This window comes from Nerophis ophidion, linkage group LG08, assembly GCF_033978795.1.
Source record: "Nerophis ophidion isolate RoL-2023_Sa linkage group LG08, RoL_Noph_v1.0, whole genome shotgun sequence".
Lineage (NCBI taxonomy): Eukaryota > Metazoa > Chordata > Actinopteri > Syngnathiformes > Syngnathidae > Nerophis > Nerophis ophidion.
The window spans coordinates 35,094,652-35,117,265 of NC_084618.1; the positions used below are offsets into that span (position 1 = coordinate 35,094,652).

Here is a 22,614-nt window from a genome sequence, read left to right on the forward strand (position 1 = left end):
TAGTTACCAAATAGAACATTGGATTTAGGAACTGTTTTTTGATAATATTGTGATATACACAGATGCATCAAAAACCATAAATAGTAAAGTAGGAGCTGCTGCAGTTATCCCACAGAGAAATATAGCGTTAAATAAAAGAATTAGTGATAAACTATCTGTTTTTATGGGGGAATTGGTAAAAATTTATATGGCAGTTAACTGGATAGAGGAAAACAAAGCAAGGAAAGTAGTCGTGTGCTATGACTCCAGCAGTGCATTGACGAGCATAAAAAACATAACATCAGAAACAAGACTAGATATAGTTTATGAAATAGTTCAGGCAATCTACAGGATAAATAAAGCGGGAGGTGTGGTAACATTTCTCTGGGTTCCTGCTCATGTAGGAGTTGAGGGAAATGAGTTAGCTGATAGATACGCAAAACAAGCAACCACTAAAACAGAAGTAAACGTGGAGATTAAGCACAGTAAAGAAGAAGTGAAGAGCATAATTAAGATAGAACACAATAAAAAGTGGCAGGATAATTGGAATAAGGAAACAAAAGGTAGAGAGTTTTACAAAGTTCAGAGGAAAGTAGGTGTAATGAGAGGAGGGGGTAGAAATAGGAAAGAAGAAGACATTATTACTAGAATGAGATTAGGCCATACATATCTAAATAGTTCACTAAAATTGATAGGAAAATATACTACAGGGCTGTGTGATTTTTGCCACCAGATAGAAAATGTAGACCATGTCTTAATACAATGTAGGAAATATAATAGAGAAAGAGAAATACTGGAAAATAAGTTAACAAAATAAAATATTAGGTTAGAAGTGGGAGGTATATTAGGATTGCATTCAGAAAACATAGGGTATAAAGCAATATACACATATTTTAAAAACACTGGGTTCTGGGTTAAATAAAAGAATATAGAGTAGGGATCCACCTCGGTCCACACTCCATTACAGTAGATGGCGGTAATGCACACCAGAAGGTTGCTTGCCAACCGCCATAAAAACAAAAGAAGAAGAAGAAGACCGCTAGAGGCACCTCTGCTTTCCAGTCACTTTAAAAATGGCTGACATATAACAGCACACCATCAGGTATCCACCAAGACTCTTATAAAAGTTATCAGGAATGGCACCGACGCAGACAAACAAAGACATGGGGAAAACAGACAAGCACATAGAGCCGGTAAGATGTATGTCAACATTATGGTAGCCAGTGCTATAGCATCGTATGCTAATACTAGCTGCGTGCTACGGCAGCGAACAACATTGTCCGCACATTATTGTTATTAAGTTCATCATGACGTAGAAAACTGAACTCTGTGATGTAATCCTAATTCTAAAATTTGTAAATGTAATGGAAGTGGCACAATGTTGCGCGTATATTTTCAATGTCCTTTGTTTTGGTGGAGTAGGTCGACGTCATTTTATTGAGCAGGCGGAGTTAGATTCTAACTTAATGAAAAATATGAGAAAATATTTTCTATTAGTACAAAATGGTGGTTATTAAAGTTAACTTATGAATAAAGTTTCTTTGTGACAAATGTGCTTAAATATAATGCAACTCCAATCAACTGTCAGACGGCCACATCACATGCAAATAAGTCAAACAATGTAAAGTACTATAATGATCCAGTTTATGTGCAAACTGTTCAAAGTGTTTATAAAGTGAAGGAAGAAGAATCCTGATGAACATCTTGAACCTTATCTGGAAATTAGATACTCTTTTGATTCTCTTTATGTGAATCATAGCTATTCATTTATGATGTAGGCGCAATACCAATGTGAGCAATTTGTATAATGCGCAATCTTTATGCTAATTGCTTCTAGCTATATATTTGAATAATGTGTGGTGCACATTTTGCGAATCAATGGGCACAATTTGTATAATGCACAATCTTTTGGGCAATTTTGGAAATTGCTTCCAGCTATATATTGATTGTGTTGGAAGTTCTGGCTACTAACCCTAACCTTAATCCCAACCCCAACCCTAACCCTAACCCTTGATGCCACGCTACGCAGTGTTGGTAGACTGTTTTGCTGTTATTCTTCTGTTCGATGTAGCTGTCTGCGCAGAATTCCCCAAATTCTTCTTCAGCCGTCCTCAAACAATACATTTGCACGGTCGCGCCATTTTCAAACATAATCTCGTTTTGCGATATGCAAAATGCTTGCGCACAATGGAAATGACGTATAATTTGCAAAGTGCGCGAGATTGGTGAAATGCTTACAACAATGACAACTTCAAGTTTTATTTATTTACTCATTTACAAGTTGAGTACAGGAAGTGAACAAACAAATGTGTTAGAAATCAACATGAAACAAACAACGGGTAGGAATAAATAAGCTGTGCTGTTATGACAAACTGGAATCACTTAATGTATCATATTGTAACTTTGTGCATGTTGGAAATTAACTAATGCCATAACTATTACCCAAGAATGGCCTGAAAGAAAATGGAGCCCGCCAGAATCTTTCAGAGACAGAAGAAGAACCTTTGCTACGAGAGAACCCCAGACGCTTTGTCATCTTCCCCATCCAGTACCCTGATATCTGGAGGATGTATAAGAAGGCTCAAGCTTCTTTTTGGACAGTGGAGGAGGTAAATAATGCTATTTTGTCACATTATCATCCAAAGCAGTAGTTCTAAAACTTTTTTCACCAAGTACCACCTCAAAAAACCCTTGGCTCTCTCAGTTAGAGATGGCTCTTTGGAAAGGAACCGGATTTTGTTCCTTTCAAAAAGCTGTTTAAAAGACTGGCTTGTTATATAGTTAGTTTTTTTTATAAAAAAAAAATCAATGTCTGGTAGCAGTAAAAATATAAAATGTGGTTCAGAATAATGTACATCTATACAAATATTTGTACAAACCCCGTTAGATGTAAATATAAACGTAATACAATGATTTGCAAATTCTTTTCAACCCATATTCAATTGAATGCACTACAAAGACAATATATTTGATGTTCAAACTCATAAACTTGATTTTTTTTTGCAAATAATAATTAACTTAGAATTTCATGGCTGCAACACGTGCCAAAGTTGTTGGTAAAGGGCATGTTCACCACTGTGTTACATCACCTTTTCTTTTAACAACACGCAATAAACGTTTGGGAACTGAGGAAACTAATTGTTGAAGCTTTGAAAGTGGAATTCTTTCCCATTCTTGTTTTATGTAGAGCTTTAGTCGATCAACAGTCCGGGGTCTCCGCTGTCGTATTTTACGCTTCATAATGTGGCACACATTTTCGATGGGATAGATGTCTGGACTGCAGGCGGGCCAGGAAAGTACCCGCACTCTTTTACTACAAAGCCACGCTGTTGTAACTCGTGGCTTGGCATTGTTTTGCTGAAATAGGCAGGGGCGTCCATGATAACGTTGCTTGGATGACAACATATGTTGCTCCAAAACCTGTATGGACCATTCAGCATTAATGGTGCCTTCACAGATGTGTAAGTTACCCATGCCTTGGGCACTAATACACCCCCATACCATGACAGATGCTGGCTTTTGAACTTTGCGCCTATAACAATCCGGATCGTTATTTTCCTATTTGTTCCAGAAGACGCCACGTCCACGGTTTCCAAATATAATTTGAAATGTGGACTCGTCAGACCACAGAACACTTTTCCACTTTGCATCAGTCCATCTTAGATGAACTCGGGCCCAGTGAAGCCGGCGGCGTTCCTGGGTGTTGTTGATAAATGGCTTTTGCTTTGCCTGGTAGAGTTTTAACCTGTACTTACAGATGTAGCGTCCAACTGTAGTTACTGACAGTGGTTTTATGAAGTGTTCCTGAGCCCATGTGGTGATATCCTTTACACACTCCTGACGGTTTTTGATGCAGTACTGCCTGAGGGATCAAAGGTCCATAATATCATTGCTTACGTGCAGTGATTTCTCCAGATTCTCTGAACCTTTTGATGATTTTATGGATCATAGATGGTAAAATCCCTTAATTCGTTTCAATAGCTCGTTGAGAAATGTTGTTCTAAAACTGTTCGACAATTTGCTTACAAATTGGTGACCCTCACCCCATCCTTGTTTGTGAATTACTTAGCATTTCATGGAAGCTGCTTTTATACCCAATCATGGCACTCACCTGTTCCCAATTAGCCTGCACAACTGTGGGATGTTCCAAATAAGTGTTTGATGAGCATTCCTCAACTTTATCAGTATTTATTGCCACCTTTCCCAACTTCTTTGTCACGTGTTGCTGGCATCAAATTCTAAAGTTAATGATTTATCAGTTTTAACTTCAAATATGTTGTCTTTGTAGCATATTCAACTGAGTATGACTTGAAAATGATTTGCAAATCATTGTCCATCCATCCATTTCCTACCGCTTATTCCCTTTTGGGGTTGCGGGGGGCGCTGGCGCCTATCTCAGCTACAATCGGGCGGAAGGCGGGGTACACCCTGGACAAGTCGTCCTTTCATCGCAGGGCCAACACAGATAGACAGACAACACTCATACTCACATTCACACACAGGGGCACCCCTCTGCCACCGTGATGCCTGCAAATCATTGTATTCCATTTATATTTACATCCAACACAATTTCCCAACTCATATGGAAACGGGGTTTGTAATAGTTTATAAGGCGGTGCACAACCACATGCTTTGACCTTGACGTCATTCGTTAATTTTTTTACTCACCAAAAAAAACTTTACAGCATAGGAACATTTTTACAGTACAGAAAAAATACTAGGGGTGCACAAAAAATTCCCAATACAATTTTGATTCTTATTCATCTTTATTCTAAACAATTCATTATGTTCAAAAATCGATTTAAATTATAAGAATCAATTTTTAGGCCATTTAAATGCACTAGAAGGAACTTTCCACACGCGTAACCTGTTTTGAAAAAGTTTTCATTATAATTTTAATATCACATAAAACATGCACCTGGGGATAAGTTGATTGGCAACACTAAATGGTCCCTAGTGTGTGAATGTGAGTGAATGTTGTCTGTCTATCTGTGTTCGCCCTGCGATGAGGTGGCGACTTGTCCAGGGTGTACACCTCCTACCGCCCGAATGAAGCTGAGGTAGGCGCCAGCGAACCCCCATGACCCCAAAAAGGGACAAGCAGTAGGAAATGCATGGATGGACATTTTGAAAATCGGTCTAGATCGTGTTGAGTCGGGAACTGATTTTGAATGGAATTGATACCCCAGGAATCAGAATCGGATTGAACCGGTAGGTGCCCAAAGATTAAGGACCCTAAAAAACATATAAATATCCTTGTATCCATCTATTTTGTACCGCTTGTCCATTTTGGGATCGTGGGGGGTGCTGGAGATAAGAATAAAATAATAAAAAGTTTGAACTTGAACTACATCAGAACAGTGAACCAGAAAAGCAAAACTAAATTGAAAAAATAAATACAATTAAAAACTAAAAAATCCATCCATCCATCCATTTTTTTCCGCTTATCCAAAGGTCGGATCACGGGGGCAGCAGCCTAGGCAGAAATGGCCAGACTTCCCTCTTCGTGGTCGGTCATTTTGTCCAGCTCCTCCCGGGGATCCCGAGGTGTTCCCAGGCTAGCCGTGAGACATAGTCTTCCCAACGTGTCCTGGGTCTTCCCTGTGGCCTCCTGCCGGTCGGACGTGCCCTAAACACCTCCCTAGGGAGGCGTTCGGGTGGCGTCCTGACCAGATGCCCGAACCACCTATTCCGGCTTCTCTCGATGTGGAGAAGCAGCGGCTTTACTTTGAGATCCCACCGGATGACAGAGCTTCTCACCCTATCTCTAAGGGAGAGCCCCGCCACCCGACAGAGGAAACTAATTTCAGCTGCTTGTACCCGTGATTTTGTCCTTTCGGTCATGACCCAAAGCTCATGACCATAGGTGAGGACGAGAACATAGATTGACAGGCGAGAACCATGGATTAATTAAACATTTTAATAATTTAAAAATGTGAATCCAAATGATGGTATGCTTTCTTTTGACTCTGACTCATTTTATAGTCCAGTTACCAGTTGGGTACTGTAACTGGAGGGCTAACAAACGAATGCCTTGCAACTGCAAATGAATTCTCATCATTCACTCAAAAGAGCCGTTCAAAATACTTGATTTGTTTGCTAACATCACATCTCTACTGCAAGTACCCACTATAATGACCAACAATAAAATACATTAGCGCAGTAGGCCGACTATTCATTAAAAACAAGACAGAAGTTTTATTTAACAAGTATATTTAATATTGTTGGCCACTGTAACATTACACACAACTCACAAATATCATCAACAATGATACTCCACGTACAGTAAACATACAGACTTCTTTGGTGTACCACTAGATGAGGCCCGAGTACCACTACACAGTTTGGGAATCACTAATGTAAACTATTATGTGTTTGTACTTTTAATGCTGCTGATGTCTGTCTACCAGGTGGACCTTTCCAAAGACCTGCCTCACTGGGACCGTCTAAAATCAGAGGAAAAGCATTTCATCTCTCACATTTTGGCCTTCTTCGCGGCCAGCGACGGCATCGTCAACGAGAACCTGGTGAGACTTCAATACATGTTGTGACATTAAACTTGTCATCAAGAGATGACTATTTTGTTTTATTTGCAGGTGCAGAGGTTCTGCCAGGAGGTGCAGGTCCCTGAAGCGCGCTCCTTCTACAGCTTCCAGATCCTGATAGAAACGGTTCACTCAGAGATGTACAGCATGCTCCTCAACACATACATCCGAGACCTGCAGGAAAGGTCAACTTGGTTTTGTCTTTTTATGAACGTTAACATACATCGTTCTACGTCTTCAGAGCAACAAAGTACAGCTTTAGGGAACGTTGCTAGAATGAACACATTTTCTTTTATAATGTGCACCTGTTCATAACAGGATACACCCTCACCACTTAAACAACAGTTCTGTGGTTTTAGCACCTGTTGCATTCTCTCATTTTAGAATCAAAACAGCAATTTCAGTTGGCTTCTTTTACGCATGAAACATATGTATATTCATTGACAAGAAAATACAGTTTTTTAGTACTAAAATTATAATAAATAAAAGTAATTAAATGTATTTTCCTGCGATTATGGAGCGACCCCGAAATGGACAAGCGGTAAAAATTGATGGATGGATAAATCTATTTTCACGAAAAAGCCTTAATTTATTTAATCAAAATGATTGAAACTCAAAAAATTGGTAAATTTGCAAAAAGCTAAAATGATATACAAAGCAAACTAGAACCTGCTACTCAAGAATGTACTGTAATTATTCTCAACAAAAAAGGAGAAATATTTTAACCTTAAAGGAAAATCTAATTTCAAACATCTGTATGCATATACAACACTTAAAATATTTAGCATATCGGTATGTGGAATTAAGTTATGGAATAAATTAAGCAAAGAAATCAAACTAAATACTAATATGATTCAGTTAAAAATTCTGTTCAAACTACACGTGTACACATATAATTATTCATTATTACTCATTAATACAAATTATAAATGAACCTTTTTTAAAAAAAAAAAGATAAACTCATTCATCTCCTAGATGAACCATAAATGACTAAACTATTTAGTTATAATAACTTAATAATTGTAAATATCTTTATGTGTAATTGTTATTTATATATTTAATGTTTGTTTACTTACTGTAATAGTGATTTGTTTATTCATTGTTCTCCTACAAGTATAAAACAAACAAACAAATGAGATAAAACTACTATGATACGAAAAGGGGTAGAATAAACAAGCTCTGCTTCTTCCTACTCCTTTTCAAACATGCTGTAATGAAACAACTGGAAATATGTGAAGTGTTCCATTGTAATTGTATGTATGTAGGTTCAGAATAAACTGAAACTGGACATAGTATTAATTGAAATATAAAATTGTTTACTAGTTGTTGTTTTATTGAATAAATCCTGACATTAGGTTGAATAATACAATTGGGACTATTTATTATTTAAAATTCCATTATATAAAACATTTCCATGAATTAAATTACTTTAGATATATAATTTTATTGGCATTGTATATGAATACAATATAATTTAATTTCCAGCACAAGGTGTAACCCATAAAACGTGTATAAAATAAATAAATATGAAGAAAATAAATTATGGTGTATTCCAGTCATACTTTCCATCCACACTACACACATGCATAGAAGCAAATAGTGCTTAAAAATATATGATCATAAAATATGCCATATCTGTATTTTTTTCCAAATAGACCTCAAAAAAATCAACTGGTTCTACATGTAAGTTATCAAAGATTCTATTCCTACATTGTAATTGATTAAAGATCAAATTAAACACATATTGTTTTTTCTGATAACTTTATCCAGCCCAACACATGGATCAATAGGTTTGAACAGCTTGTGGTCAAATGTACAATTAATAATAGAGTATTTGAAAAAATCCCAGTTAAATTGTAATACAAATGCTAGTAAAATAAGTACTACATTACAGTAGTAGTAAAAAAGAGAAAGCTCATTTAACCCCTTTTAGAACATGGGTCACAAACTCAATTTACCTGGGGGCCACTCAGGGGCGGTTCTAGGCATGCTTATATGAGGGGGCAGTCAGAAATGTGAAGGGGGCATCATGTGTACACATCATGCTCCAGCACTTTTTTTTCTGTGCTTATAGTAACGATGCTTTCTTCATTGAAATGCGTCTTTAGCTATGTGTCCAACCCCAACCTGGAGTAGTGGATTGCACTTTGTCAGGCCTTTACCTTCAGACCTGTCCAACTTGGGTGTCCCACCTGAAGACTAAGCTCCTGCTGGTATAGCTCTTACGGTCACTGAGGCACGTAAACCCCCTGACCACAATAAGGTGGCAATCCCTGAGGGGGGGAAACATTAACAGCGCTGCCATATTTCCGACAGGGGAAACAGAACCAGGCGTCTCGCACCACAGAATACTCTAGCCATGGTCGTGTGCGGTACCAGGCAGGATTGAATGATCTTAATGTTGTACCAAATGCACGCTTTGGGTAGCCACCCAGTATTGGCTGAGATGGTGCGTTGCCATTTAAGTCACTGGGTAGCTGAGCAGGCTGCTTTGGGGGAGCGCTTGTTGGGGGGACGGAGGGAGCTGGTGCAGGAGAAACAGTGCTTGCTAGTGCTAAAGGTGCAGTATTGCTAGCTGCTGTCCCTGATGTACTAGCAGTAGCATCATTGCTACTACTACATGCAGGAGCAGGACTAGACTTTTTAAATGCTCTGAAAAATGGATGCATTCCAGAGCATTAACTTTCTCTTTGTGAGCTGCTGGAAGCTGGAGCAGAAAATAAGTAAGCTTGAACAACAACAGAAAAAACCCGCTGTGATTACATGAAGAAAAACAACAACAGTACAGGACTACAGCCTGGGGCGGGGCTTTACGTAGGAGTCTGTCAGACACAGGTCACTTGTCTTCAGTTTGTCACATGCAGTGGACCTGGGCACTCATCTGGGCACAAAATTCATTCACTCCAATGTATGTGTGTTGCCTACTTGCTTGTAAATTGATAAAAACGGCTGTGTTTTTGTTTTTAGGTGTCTTGGTCATATCAAATGAAACTTATCATTTGTTTCTTACAAAATGTAGATTGAAACATTAAAGGTGGACTATGTAAAATTACAAAAAAAACAACAGAATAATAATTCCAGCAGTCGATTGCCAGACCGTTGCTAAGTAAAACGGGCCGTTGCTAGGGACTCCGCTCTGAACAGAGGACAGCAGAGGAGGACTGCTAAGCAGGATATATACCTTATGTTTCATTTTTACCCTCATTAACAGCATCATAAATGACTTGTAGCTTGTTACAGGGAGAGTGGGGGCTCTCTGCCTTCCAAACCACTGCTGCTCAGAGCCTCCGCTGTCACTGCTCTCGTCAAGTTCTAAAAAAAAAAAAGGAACCCCTATCACCGAAAGTCTGCGACGATAAACGTGTTTATGACAGATAAGACCACACAAATACACCCATCCTAACAAGTATATGATGAATGCAGACAACTTTTCCTTTTCTTTTATTTTCATACTGCAACAGTGATTGGATGTTTACTGAGGGCTGAGGGGTGTGTGCGGGTGTGTGTCTGCTGCGCAGCCTGTGGAATGTTGAATATACGCACAGCGGAGGGAAAGTTGAGAGGGAAGCCGACACTACTATATCGTGTGTGTCCCTTTTTCGGCGGATTTTTCCGCCAGTGCAGATAATTTTGTCAATTTGTAATGTAGTAATTTTGTGAATTTATTAAAATTTGCTTTCTCAAATTTGGATTTGAGGGGGCAAGACATTTATTTAAGGGGGCTCTGCCCCCTCTTGCCCCTGCGTAGAGCCGGCCATGGGGCCACTAGATGCAGAAACTGGGTGAGGCTGGGCCGCAAAAAAAGATTTCTTAAAAAAATGTAACATGCACTTTTTAATGAATTCACCTTCTATGAATGGCTTTCCCGCCCTTGCATAATTACTTGCCAATCCTCACGATTTTTCCGGGAGACTTCTGAATTACAGTGCACCTCCCGACAATCTACCGGTGCAGCCATTCTCCCGAATTTTTCCCAATTTTCACCCCGCCGACATTATTAAGGGCTGTCGATGTACTCCCTGTGAATTTTTTTTTTATTCAAGTACCCCCTAATCAGAGCAAAGCATTTTTGGTTGAAAACAAAAAAGATAACGAAGTAAAATACAGCACTATGTCATCAGTTTCTGATTTATTAAATTGTATAACAGTGCAAAATATTGCTCATTTGTAGTGATCTTTCTTGAACTATTTGGAAAAAAAGATATCGAATAGAATATAATAGAATAGAAAGTACTTTATTGATCCCTGGGGGATATTCAGCACCACAGTTCGCTCACAATAATAATAATAATAATAAATAATATATAATATATAACATATATTATATATATATGATAAATAATATATGAATAGTATAAATATATTCTACATTTACGTGCAGTCATATAAAAATAACTAAAAAACTTGTTGAAAAATAAACAAGTTATTCAATTATAAATAAAGATTTCTACACACAATCATCAACTTAAAGTGCCGTCTTTGGGGATTGTAATAGAGATCCATCTGGATTCATGAACTTAATTCAAAATATTTTTTCACAAAAAGAGAAGTCTTTAACATCAATATTCATGGAACATGTCCACAAAAAGTCTAGCTGTCAACACTGAATGTTGGATTGTTGTATTATTTTTCCACAGTTTATGAACTTACATTCATACTTCATTGAGGTATTATTCAATAAACATATGTATAAAAGATTTATGAATTGCTGCTATTTTTTAGAATGTTTTTAATAAATCTCACTTGTGCCTTGGCATACCTTCAAGTACCTCTAGGGGTCCGCGCACCCCCAAAGGAATACTACTGCTCCACTACATGTCATCGCGCACGCTTTTATATCACACAACCCACGTGCCGGCTCTGTATCATGTTGTGTGACACTTGTGCAGAACAACGTCAGTGGCTGCAAGACGTATTTGTTCAACAGCCATACAGGTCACACTGTCACACTATAAACAACTTTAACACTGTTACAAATATGCGCCACACTGTGAACCCACACCAAACAAGAATGACAAACCCTTTTTGGGAGAATTTCCACACCCTAACACAACTTAAACACAAGAGAACAAATACCCAGAACACCTTGCAGGGCTACAATATACAACACCTCAACCGACGCAAGTAGGGAGGGTGGGGGCGTAGGGGGTTGGTGGTAGCAGGGGTGTGTATATTGTAGCCCGGAAGAGTTAGGTCTACATGGGATTCTCTGGTAAGTGTTCTGGTGTGTTTATGTTGTATTACGGTGCGGATGTTCTCCCGAAAAGTGTTTGTCATTCTTGTTTGGTGTGGGTTCAGAGTTTGGCACATATTTGTAACAGTGTTAAAAGTTTTTTTACGGCCACCCTTAGTGTGACGTGTGTAGCTGTTGATCAAATATATCTTGCAATAACACACATGTCTCACATGGCCAGATGCAACATACAACTGGGCTTGCACGCTGTCAGTTCAGGATGTAGGGGGCGCCAAAGGCAGTGCCATTATGGCACTCCCTGAATATTGTTGATCTGGTAAAAATTGACAGGGCCTTCGAGAGAATTGGTGCCCTGAAATTCAGGGGTCTCCCGGGAAAAATGGGGGGTCTCCCGGGAAAATTGTGGACGTTGGCAAGCATGACCTATCAAGCGCCGTTCATATTAAACTTGCGGGCTGCACCAACATTAAATTGTCATATCAAAGCGCGGGCCGCATGTTTGAGACCCCTGATTTAGAAAGTCTGTTTACTGTCTAAAAAGTGGTTTAATTCTAATATAATTATTACGTCATTTTAGTGCTGCAGCTATTTATTATTTTTACTAAACGGGTAATCTATCGATAGTTTGTTCTATTAATTGAGTAATCAGATAAAACACACTTTGTAGCCCCAATTCTTATTTTGGTGAAAATAGTTTAAATGAAAAACAATTTTTCTGCTTGCCATAAGTTTCGATATATTTTTTCTAATACATGTACATCATCATCAATACTAAAACTGCTCATTCAACATCGCATTACATAACAAGCATTCATTTTAAAAATAAATTTTGCCACAGAGATCTTGACACCCACACAGCATTGCTCCCATGGGCGCTTTATTGTATGACCGTGCAGGAACTATATACGTGTATATAAAGTTCCGGGCACACCATGCTGTTTTGATATTCTAAATGTCATTAGTTACACTCATTAAACGATTATTCAAGCAACAGAATAATACACATTGGAGCTTTTTTCTAATCGGATTAGTTGTTGCAGCCCTACAGTTTAAAACCCTTTGAAAAATAATAAACCCAAGCTCTTATTATGATACATAATAAATAAGTAGCTCATCAACCAAATTGCTAAATTCATTGTTGTGTTTTTGAAAATGCTGAGAATAAAACTGATATATTGACTTTGTGTTTCTGTCCAGGGAGTATTTATTTAATGCCATCCAAACCATGCCATGTGTGAGGCGCAAGGCAGACTGGGCCCTCCAGTGGATAAATGACACCCAGTCCACATTTGGTGAGGAAAAATCACACGCAATTGATTAAAAACCAGGCATCTAACCGTATTTATTAATATTATTTTTGTTGTGCTGTCAGGGGAGAGAATTGTGGCTTTTGCGGCAGTGGAGGGCATCTTCTTCTCCGGCTCCTTTGCTGCTATCTACTGGTTGAAGAAGAGAGGGCTCATGCCTGGCCTCACCTACTCAAATGAGCTGATCAGTCGAGATGAAGTAGGAAAAAGTGAAACTAACAAATAGTGGTAGATGTGTGAAATGTGCTGCTATGTCTCCTGTAGGGACTCCACTGCGACTTTGCCTGCCTGCTGCATAGCTACCTCCTGAAAAAGCCCTCTGTAGACCGGGTGAAGGACATCATCACCAAGGCTGTTAGCATTGAACAGGTCAGAAAGTTCTGTCTTTCGGAAGACCTTGACCTTAAGATACCAGTACCTAATCTTTTTGTCATGCTGAGACAGGAGTTCTTGACGGAGGCCTTGCCAGTGGATCTCATTGGAATCAACAGCTCTCTGATGAAGCAGTACATCGAATTTGTAGCTGACCGCCTCCTGGTTGACCTGGGATTAGCCAAGGTACGTCTACAACCCTTGGAAAAAATGATGGAATCAACAGTATTGGAGGAGGTACATTCAGTTGTTTATTTTAGAAGAAAAAAAGCAGATAACAGACATGACACAAGGCTACAGTCATTTTTTAATGGCAGCTTTCTGGCTTTAAAAAATACTAAAAGAAATCCAGAAAATAAAGTATGGTAATCAGTAACATGGCTATGGATGTTGTCATTCATCCAAGTCATTGTATCCTTACTCCATTCAATCGATTGCAGCTGGACTGTTTGGTTTGTCTAAGAGTAATCCGTAACAGTTGTATTTTTACATCAAGCAGAGCAGTGTTAATTACTTTAATAATAGTTTTTGTCTTAGTTATCGTAAACCTATTATCCCCGGACGAAAATAAGACAACAAATTTTGTTTTTTAGATTGGTAGGACAAGTTGGGAAGATATCCCATCACAGTGCTTTTACCGAGTACATATTAAAAAGGGCCAGTAGTTGGTTACAAAGGAGAGCCGATCAAATACTTTCTTTGTGAAATCAGTAAGTTTGATTTCTCACCATCCCAAAAAAATTCTATAGATTTAACATGTTCAACATCAAAGTAGGTGTACACCTGGGAGAAAGTGGAGAGGTCACATTTAATTTTTGGTGCTAGGATGCCATCACCATGCGAGTCATTGATCGTTACATCTACACAATTGTAAGTTAAACGTGATTCTACCGTATTAATTCTTTACAAAAAAATGATAAAGTAATTTTCGCTGCCTCAAGGAATTGTTTATTTCAGTGATTCTCAAACTGTAGTGCGTGTAACACTACTCCATCCAAAGCATATTGTTTTAAGTTGTTTTTATCTTTAAGCTTATGCCAAATCAGGATTAGTGGATTAAAGTACAGTGTTTTATTTGTCTTTATTCAAACATGGTGTTACTGTTCAAATTGTGTGTAATGTTACAGTGGCCAAAAATATTAAATATACTTGTTAAAATGAACACCAGCCTTGTTTTTAATGAATACTTAGGCCCACTATGATTCTGTATTTTAATGTTGGTCATCATTGTGGTACTTGGAGAGCCAAGTTTTTTCTAAGGTAGTACTTGGGGAAAAAAAGTTTGAGAACCACTGGTTTATTTTGTGGTAAATCAAAAGAGCATGACAACTTTTAATGTGGTCTAGCACGCTTAAGTCACATGTGCAGCAAAAAGACTTGAAGGGGGTACAATATTTCCTATTTATTCATTTATTTGAAGTGGACATTTATGAAAGGCTCCAGCCCCCCACCCCCTGTGAACCCAAGCGGGACAAGCGGTGGGAAATGGATGGAGAGATGGATAGATATGCATTTGTTGCTTCCGGTTTGGCTGCCTTCATAAACAATTTATGATGAAAGCATGCATCGTATCTCAGTTTCACAACACACATACACACCTTCTTTGCTGAGACGTAGTATAGAAAGATTTTGTAAAAAGTGCCTTAAAGATTTTTTGGGGCATTGACTTGTGTAGCAAAAAATGACTAATTATTATATAAGACTAATTATATCATTCTTGACAATAAGGTCATGCAACTTTTTTGTTAAACAAATGCTTTGCATTGATACATAAAGGTAATAATAAAGGTGCTTTCTAACCAACAATAAAAAGGCCTTATCAATTATACTTAATTTTTCAGTTGACTATATTTACTGTAATTTTAGCTAACTACAATGTGTAATTTTGTTGACTAGAACTAGACTACAACTGAATCAATTTAAATGACTAAAATCTGACTAAAAGTAATAAATACATTTTCATCAAAAGACTTTTACCAAAACTAAATTAAAGGCTGCTGTTAAAATTGATAACAAGGTTATTAATAATATAAAATAACACAGCGTAAAACAAATGGAGTCACTCAATTCTGAGGAAAAAGTTATTTAATCATGAAAACTAAAAACACTACAATACACCATTTGTACTTTGTTGCACCACCTCTGTTTTTTTTATAAGAGCTTATAGTCTCTAAGGCATGGACTTAACGAGTGACAAACAGTACTCTTCATCAATCTTGCTCCAACTTTCTTGATTGCTGCTGTCAGATCAGTTTTGCAAGTTGCAGTCTTGTCATGGACCATTTTCTTAAATTCTCACCACACATTTTCAATTGGATTGAGATCTGCACTATTTGCAGGCCATGACATTGATTCTTCAGGAAACATTTTTAAAATGTTTGCTCAATGGCACCATGTATAATCATCTTCAAAAATGATGTCATCATCCCCAAACATCCTTTTGATTGATCAAATAAGAAAAGTTTGCCAAATTTCAATTTAAACGTGTGCATTTATTGAAGCTGTAAGGACAGCCGTGTCCCCAGAGCCATTACCTGACATGCAGCCTCATATCATCAATGATTGTCGAAATGTGCTTGTTTTCTTCAAGCAGTCGTCTTTATAACTCTCATTGGAACGCCACCAGATAAAGGTTCCCGCATCATCACCTTGTCCAATGTACTGTAGATTTGCGATTCATCGCTGAATATGACTTTCGACCAGAGTACACAGTTGCTTTTCTTTAGCCCATTGGAACCTTGTATTTATGTTTAGCTGTTAATGCCTGTTTTTGTTTAGGTCTTTTTTATTTAAATCCCATTTCAATTAGGGGCTTTCTTACAGTTTTCTGAGACTCCAGTTGGTTCCTTATTTGTTTTGCTGGGCATTTTCTGTTGTCAAGACATTCTGTTTTAAGTTGTTTTTATCTTGAAGCGTTGTCTACTACCTTTTTGAGAAAGTTTGATGATCCTCTTCTTTGTTTTAATTGACATCTATCGTGTTGGACAAATGATTCATGTCAAACCACCTGGTGCAACAGCTCTCTAAGCCAAAGTATGAACAGTCCTTTTAAACTGCAGACTAATTAACATATGTTATCAAAAGCAGATGCAAGCTATGGAAATAAAACTTTACAGGGGGATTTAGTAATTGTTTTCTCAGAATTGAGTGATTACATAATTTCTTTACTCTGATCTTATAATGAAACTATTGACTTCCACCATTGATATTCTTGATTTATTTAACTTTTTTATTAAAACCAGAAAATGACTATTTGAAAAGACTCTAGTTTTGTGTTATGTCTGGTACCTAATATTGTTCACAAAATAAAACAACTGAATAAACATCCTCCAAGGCCGGTGACACCAACTTCTTCTGGGGTTAAATTTGTAATATCGTTAAAAATCTCCTTGTCAATCACTATGATTTAAGGTTTACAAGGCAGAGAACCCGTTTGACTTCATGGAATCCATTTCCTTGGAGGGAAAGACCAATTTCTTTGAGAAACGGGTTGGTGAGTACCAGAGATTTGGAGTCATGTCCAGCATGAAGGACTGCGAATTCACTCTGGACGCAGACTTCTGATACAGCTGTTTGGGATACGTATATGTATTTTATGTAGTTAATTTCCAAATACCAAAAAACTAAAATCTTTGCAGTACTGTCATTTGGATTGACAGGTTACAGCATTCATCCATTTTGCCATGAAGGACTGACATCACAATGTAAAAAAGCTGGTTTATTTTTTTGTGATATTGGTATAGACTTTTAAAATAATTTATTGCAAGGGTTTTGTACTTATTTTAGAAAAAGCTAAGTATATTTGATGGTGTCGACCGCTTCTACTGTGTATTGTTTGATCATTTCTGAATGTCTGATGCAAAAATAAATATACTTTATGAACAAAAAATTGTCTCAAGGTGAAAATGCTATGTTTTAAGTATAACAGTTAATACAGAGCATCATTTATGGAATGGATGATGAAAATGCAAACTGTACTTTAGAAGTAGGAGTGTAAGCTTTTCCTCCTCACAATTCCACAGATACACGCTGGAAGCCAGTTGCCTAGAGTTGACAGTGTTTTTAATATGATTCTTTTCATCAATGTGCATTTTCTTGTCGACTTTTCAGTCTCTCCAATCCTCTCTGCTCCTCCTCCGCTGGCCGCTCGCTGTTAAAGACAACAGTTGATTAGATTCACGCGTACCACCTGCAAAATCTAATCACCTGCCCGCTGCGTCTCGCCGTCCCGCACATGCCACATCCCCGTCTGAGGGTTTGCTGTCTCCAGCAGCCCAGACGGGGTCGCCGACCATTACACCTGCAGTGTGCTGATCACAACATCCTCCCACATACCTCCACCGCCAGACTTAGGCCGGCCGCGCCTACTCCCCCCCCCTCCGCCTGAGCACGGGAGAGGAAGTCCGCCATGGCCATCTGCGTTCCCGGCCTATGGATCACTCTGAAATTGTAGGGTTGTAAAGTGAGATACCACAGGGTGATCCGCGCGTTGGCATCTTTCATGCGGTGGAGCCACTGGAGGGGCTTGTGGTCCGAGCAGAGGCTGAGTGGGCGTCCCAGCAGATAGTACCGGAGGGCACCGACCGCCCACCGGATGGTGAGGCACTCCCTCTCCACCGTGCTGTATCTGGCCTCTCTTTCTGATAGTTTCCTGCTGATATACAGGACCAGATGGTCTGTGCCCCCCCCCCCCCGCTGCTGAGATAAAACGGCTCCCAGTCCTCTGCCCGACGCATCCGCCTGCAAACAAAACGGGATAGAAAAAACTGCCTCACCTCCTTTTTCGTCTTCGGGGTCGGGCAGGCCGCAACTGCTGCGGTTTTATCCATCTGAGGCCGCACCTTGCCTTCCTCCAAGTACCAGATACTGTACCTCCACTGGGTCTTGGACCTTCCTCCCAGCTTTCTTTAACTAGGTCCAATACCCCACGCGCTTTCCGGCCAAAAAGCAGTTCAAATGGAGAAAATCCTGTTGAGGCCTGGAGAACGTCCTGCACTGCAAATAACACCAACCCATCCGTCTGTGGGTGGTAAACGCTAGTCTGATTAGATTTGATCCCCAATACTCCGTACAGCTCCTTTAACGTGCGTGACATAAAGGACGTGCCATGGTCAGTTGGAATCTCTTTCGGGATTCCAACTTGGGAGATAACTTGAAACAGTGCCTGCGCTTCACTCTTTGCAGAGATGGAGCACAGTGGAACTGCTCCGGGATAGCACATTGCATAATCCACCAGGACTAGCGCAAAGCAATATCCCTGGGTGCTCGGGTGAAATGGCCCGACAAGGTCCATGCCAATTCGCTCAAACGGGACCTCTATGAGTGGTAATGGCCGCAAAGGTGCTCTAGGTGTGGGCGGGGTTGACTAGTTGATAGTCACCAATGGCACACGTCTGCCCGAATGCCTGGCCAATAGAACCGGGTCATTATCCGATTAAGTGTTTTATCATAGCCCATGTGCTGGGCCATCGGGTTAAAATGTGACCCCTGGAAAATCATTTCCCGACGGCTTTTGGCACCAACAATTGGGTGATTTCCTCCCCTGTCTGAGTGTCACGGCTCACTCTGTATAATCTGTTCCTAATCAATGCAAAGTGAGGGAAATCCCGCGTTATTCCCGTAAAATTCTTTTCAACCCATATTCAATTGAATGCACTACAAAGACAAGATATTTGATTTTCAAACAAACTTTTTTTTTTTTTTTTGCAAATAATAATTAACTTAGAATTTCATGGCTGCAACACGTGCCAAAGTAGTTGGGAAAGGGCATGTTCACCACTGTGTTACATCACCTTTTATTTAACAACACTCAAACTTTTGGTAACTGAGGAAACTAATTGTCGAAGCTTTTAAAGTGGAATTCTTTCCCATTCTTGTTTTATGTAGAGCTTCAGTCGTTCAACAGTCCGGGGTCTCCGCTGTCGTATTTTATGCTTCATAATGCTCGACACATTTTCGATGGGAGACAGGTCTGGATTGCAGGCGGGCCAGGAAAGTACCCACACTCTTTTACTACGAAGCCACGCTGTTGTAACACGTGGCTTGGCATTGTCTTGCTGAAATAACCAGGGGCGTCCATGATAATGTTGCTTGGATGACAAAATATGTTGCTCAAAAACCTGTATGGACCATCCATCCATCCATCATCTTCCGCTTATCCGAGGTCGGGTCGCGGGGGCAGCAGCCTAAGCAGGGAAGCCCAGACTTCCCTCTCTCCAGCCACTTCGTCTAGCTCTTCCCGGGGATCCCGAGGCGTTCCCAGGCCAGCCGGGAGACATAGTCTTCCCAACGTGTCCTGGGTCTTCCCCGTGGCCTCCTACCAGCTGGACGTGCCCTAAACACCTCCCTAGGGAGGCGTTCGGGTGGCATCCTGACCAGATGCCCGAACCACCTCATCTGGCTCCTCTCGATGTGGAGGAGCAGCGGCTTTACGTTGAGCTCCTCCCGGATGGCAGAGCTTCTCACCCTATCTCTAAGGGAGAGCCCCGCCACCCGGCGGAGGAAACTCATTTCGGCCGCTTGTACCCGTGATCTTATCCTTTCGGTCATGACCCAAAGCTCATGACCATAGGTGAGGATGGGAACGTAGATCGACCGGTAAATTGAGAGCTTTGCCTTCCGGCTCAGCTCCTTCTTCACCACAACGGATCGATACAACGTCCGCATTACTGAAGACGCCGCACCGATCCGCCTGTCGATCTCACGATCCACTCTTCCCCCACTCGTGAACAAGACTCCTAGGTACTTGAACTCCTCCACTTGGGGCAGGGTCTCCTCCCCAACCCGGAGATGGCACTCCACCCTTTTACGGGCGAGAACCATGGACTCGGACTTGGAGGTGCTGATTCTCATTCCCGTCGCTTCACACTCTGCTGCGAACCGATCCAGTAAGCGCTGAAGATCCCGGCCAGATGAAGCCATCAGGACTACATCATCTGCAAAAAGCAGAGATCTAATCCCGTGGCCACCAAACCGGATCCCCTCAACGCCTTGGCTGCGCCTAGAAATTCTGTCCATGAAAGTTATGAACAGAATCGGTGACAAAGGACAGCCTTGGCGGAGTCCAACCCTCACTGGAAACGTGTCCGACTTACTGCCAGCAATGCGGACCAAGCTCTGACACTGATCATACAGGGAGCGGACTGCCACAATAAGACAGTCCGGTACCCCATACTCTCTGAGCACTCCCCACAGGACTTCCCGAGGGACACGGTCGAATGCCTTCTCCAAGTCCACAAAGCACATGTAGACTGGTTGGGCAAACTCCCATGCACCCTCAAGAACCCTGCCGAGAGTATAGAGGTGGTCCACAGTTCTGCGACCAGGACGAAAACCACACTGTTCCTCCTGAATCCGAGGTTCGACTATCCGGCGAAGCCTCCTCTCCAGTACACCTGAATAAACCTTACCGGGAAGGCTGAGGAGTGTGATCCCACGATAGTTGGAACACACCCTCCGGTCCCCCTTCTTAAAGAGAGGGACCACCACCCCGGTCTGCCATTCCAGAGGTACCGCCCCCGATGTCCACGCGATGCTGCAGAGTCTTGTCAACCAAGAAAGCCCCACAGCATCCAGAGCCTTAAGGAACTCCGGGCGGATCTCATCCACCCCCGGGGCCTTGCCGCTGAGGAGCTTTTTAACTACCTCAGCGACCTCAGCCCCAGAAATAGGAGAGTCCACCACAGATTCCCCAGGCACCGCTTACTCAAAGGAAGACGTGTTGGTGGGATTGAGGAGGTCTTCGAAGTATTCCCTCCACCGATCCACAACATCCGCAGTCGAAGTCAGCAGAACACCATCCGCACCATACACGGTGTTGATAGTGCACTGCTTCCCCTTCCTGAGGCGGCGTATGGTGGTCCAGAATCGCTTCGAAGCCGTCCGGAAGTCGTTTTCCATGGCTTCCCCGAACTCTTCCCATGTCCGAGTTTTTGCCTCCGCGACCGCTAAAGCTGCACACCGCTTGGCTCGTCGGTACCCGTCCACTGCCTCCGGAGTCCTATGAGCCAAAAGAACCCGATAGGACTCCTTCTTCAGCTTGACGGCATCCCTCACTGCTGGTGTCCACCAACGGGTTCTGCGATTACCGCCACGACAGGCACCAACAACCTTGCGGCCACAGCTCCAATCAGCCGCCTCGACAATAGAGGTTCGGAACATGGTCCACTCGGACTCAATGTCACGCACCTCCCTCGTGACATGTTCAAAGTTCTCCCGGAGGCGTGAATTGAAACTCTCTCTGACAGGAGACTCTGCCAGACGTTCCCGGCAGACCCTCACAATGCGTTTGGACCTGCCAGGTCTGTCCGGCATCCTCCCCCGCCATCGTAGCCAACTCACCACCAGGTGGTGATCGGTAGAAAGCTCCGCCCCTCTCTTTACCCGAGTGTCCAGAACATGAGGCCGCAAATCCGATGGCACAACTACAAAGTCGATCATGGAACTGCGGCCTAGGGTGTCCTGGTGCCAAGTGCACAGATGGACACCCTTATATTTGAACGTGGTGTTTGTTCTGAACATGGTGTTTATGGACAATCCGTGACGAGCACAAAAGTCCAATAACAAAACACCACTCGGGTTTAGATCCGGACGACCATTCTTCCCAATCATGCCTCTCCAGGTTTCACTGTCGTTGCCAACATGAGCGTTGAAGTCCCCCAGTAGGACAAGGGAATCACCCGGGGGAGCACTTTCCAGAACTCCCTCGAGTGTACCCAAAAAGGGTGGGTATTTTGAACTGCTGTTTGGTGCGTAAGCACAAACAACAGTCAGGACCCGTCCCCCCACGCGAAGGGAAGCTACCCTCTCGTCCACTGGGTTGAACTCAAACGTGCAGGCTTTGAGCCGGGGGGCAACGAGAATTGCCACCCCAGCCCGTCGCCTCTCACTGCCGGCAACGCCCGAGTGGAAGAGGGTCCAGTCCCTCTCGAGAGAACTGGTTCCAGAGCCCTTGCTGTGCGTCGAGGTGAGTCGGACTATATCCAGCCGGAACTTCTCTACCTCGCGGACTAGCTCAGGCTCCTTCCCCCCCAGTGAGGTGACGTTCCACGTCCCAAGAGCTAGCTTCTGTAGCCGAGGATCGGACCGCCAGGTGCACTGCCTTCGGCTGCCGCCCAGCTCACAATGCACCCGACCTTTATGGCCCCTCCTATGAGTGGTGAGCCCATTGTATGGACCTTTCAGCATTAAAGGTGCCTTCACAGATGTGTAAGTTACC

At 41.5% G+C, this 22,614-nt stretch overlaps 1 protein-coding gene across 1 annotated transcript; it reads left to right on the plus strand.

Moving 5' to 3' along the window:
* Positions 1–1,003: 1,003 nt before the first annotated feature.
* On the plus strand, positions 1,004–17,286 carry rrm2b (ribonucleotide reductase M2 b). Its single transcript, XM_061908389.1, has 9 exons — positions 1,004–1,172; positions 2,427–2,588; positions 6,390–6,506; positions 6,576–6,709; positions 12,916–13,010; positions 13,091–13,224; positions 13,290–13,394; positions 13,470–13,583; positions 16,809–17,286. Exons 1-9 carry the CDS (start codon positions 1,116–1,118, stop codon positions 16,959–16,961), a joined length of 1,071 nt encoding a protein of 356 aa, XP_061764373.1. The 5' UTR covers positions 1,004–1,115; the 3' UTR covers positions 16,962–17,286.
* The last annotated feature ends 5,328 nt before the right edge of the window (positions 17,287–22,614 follow it).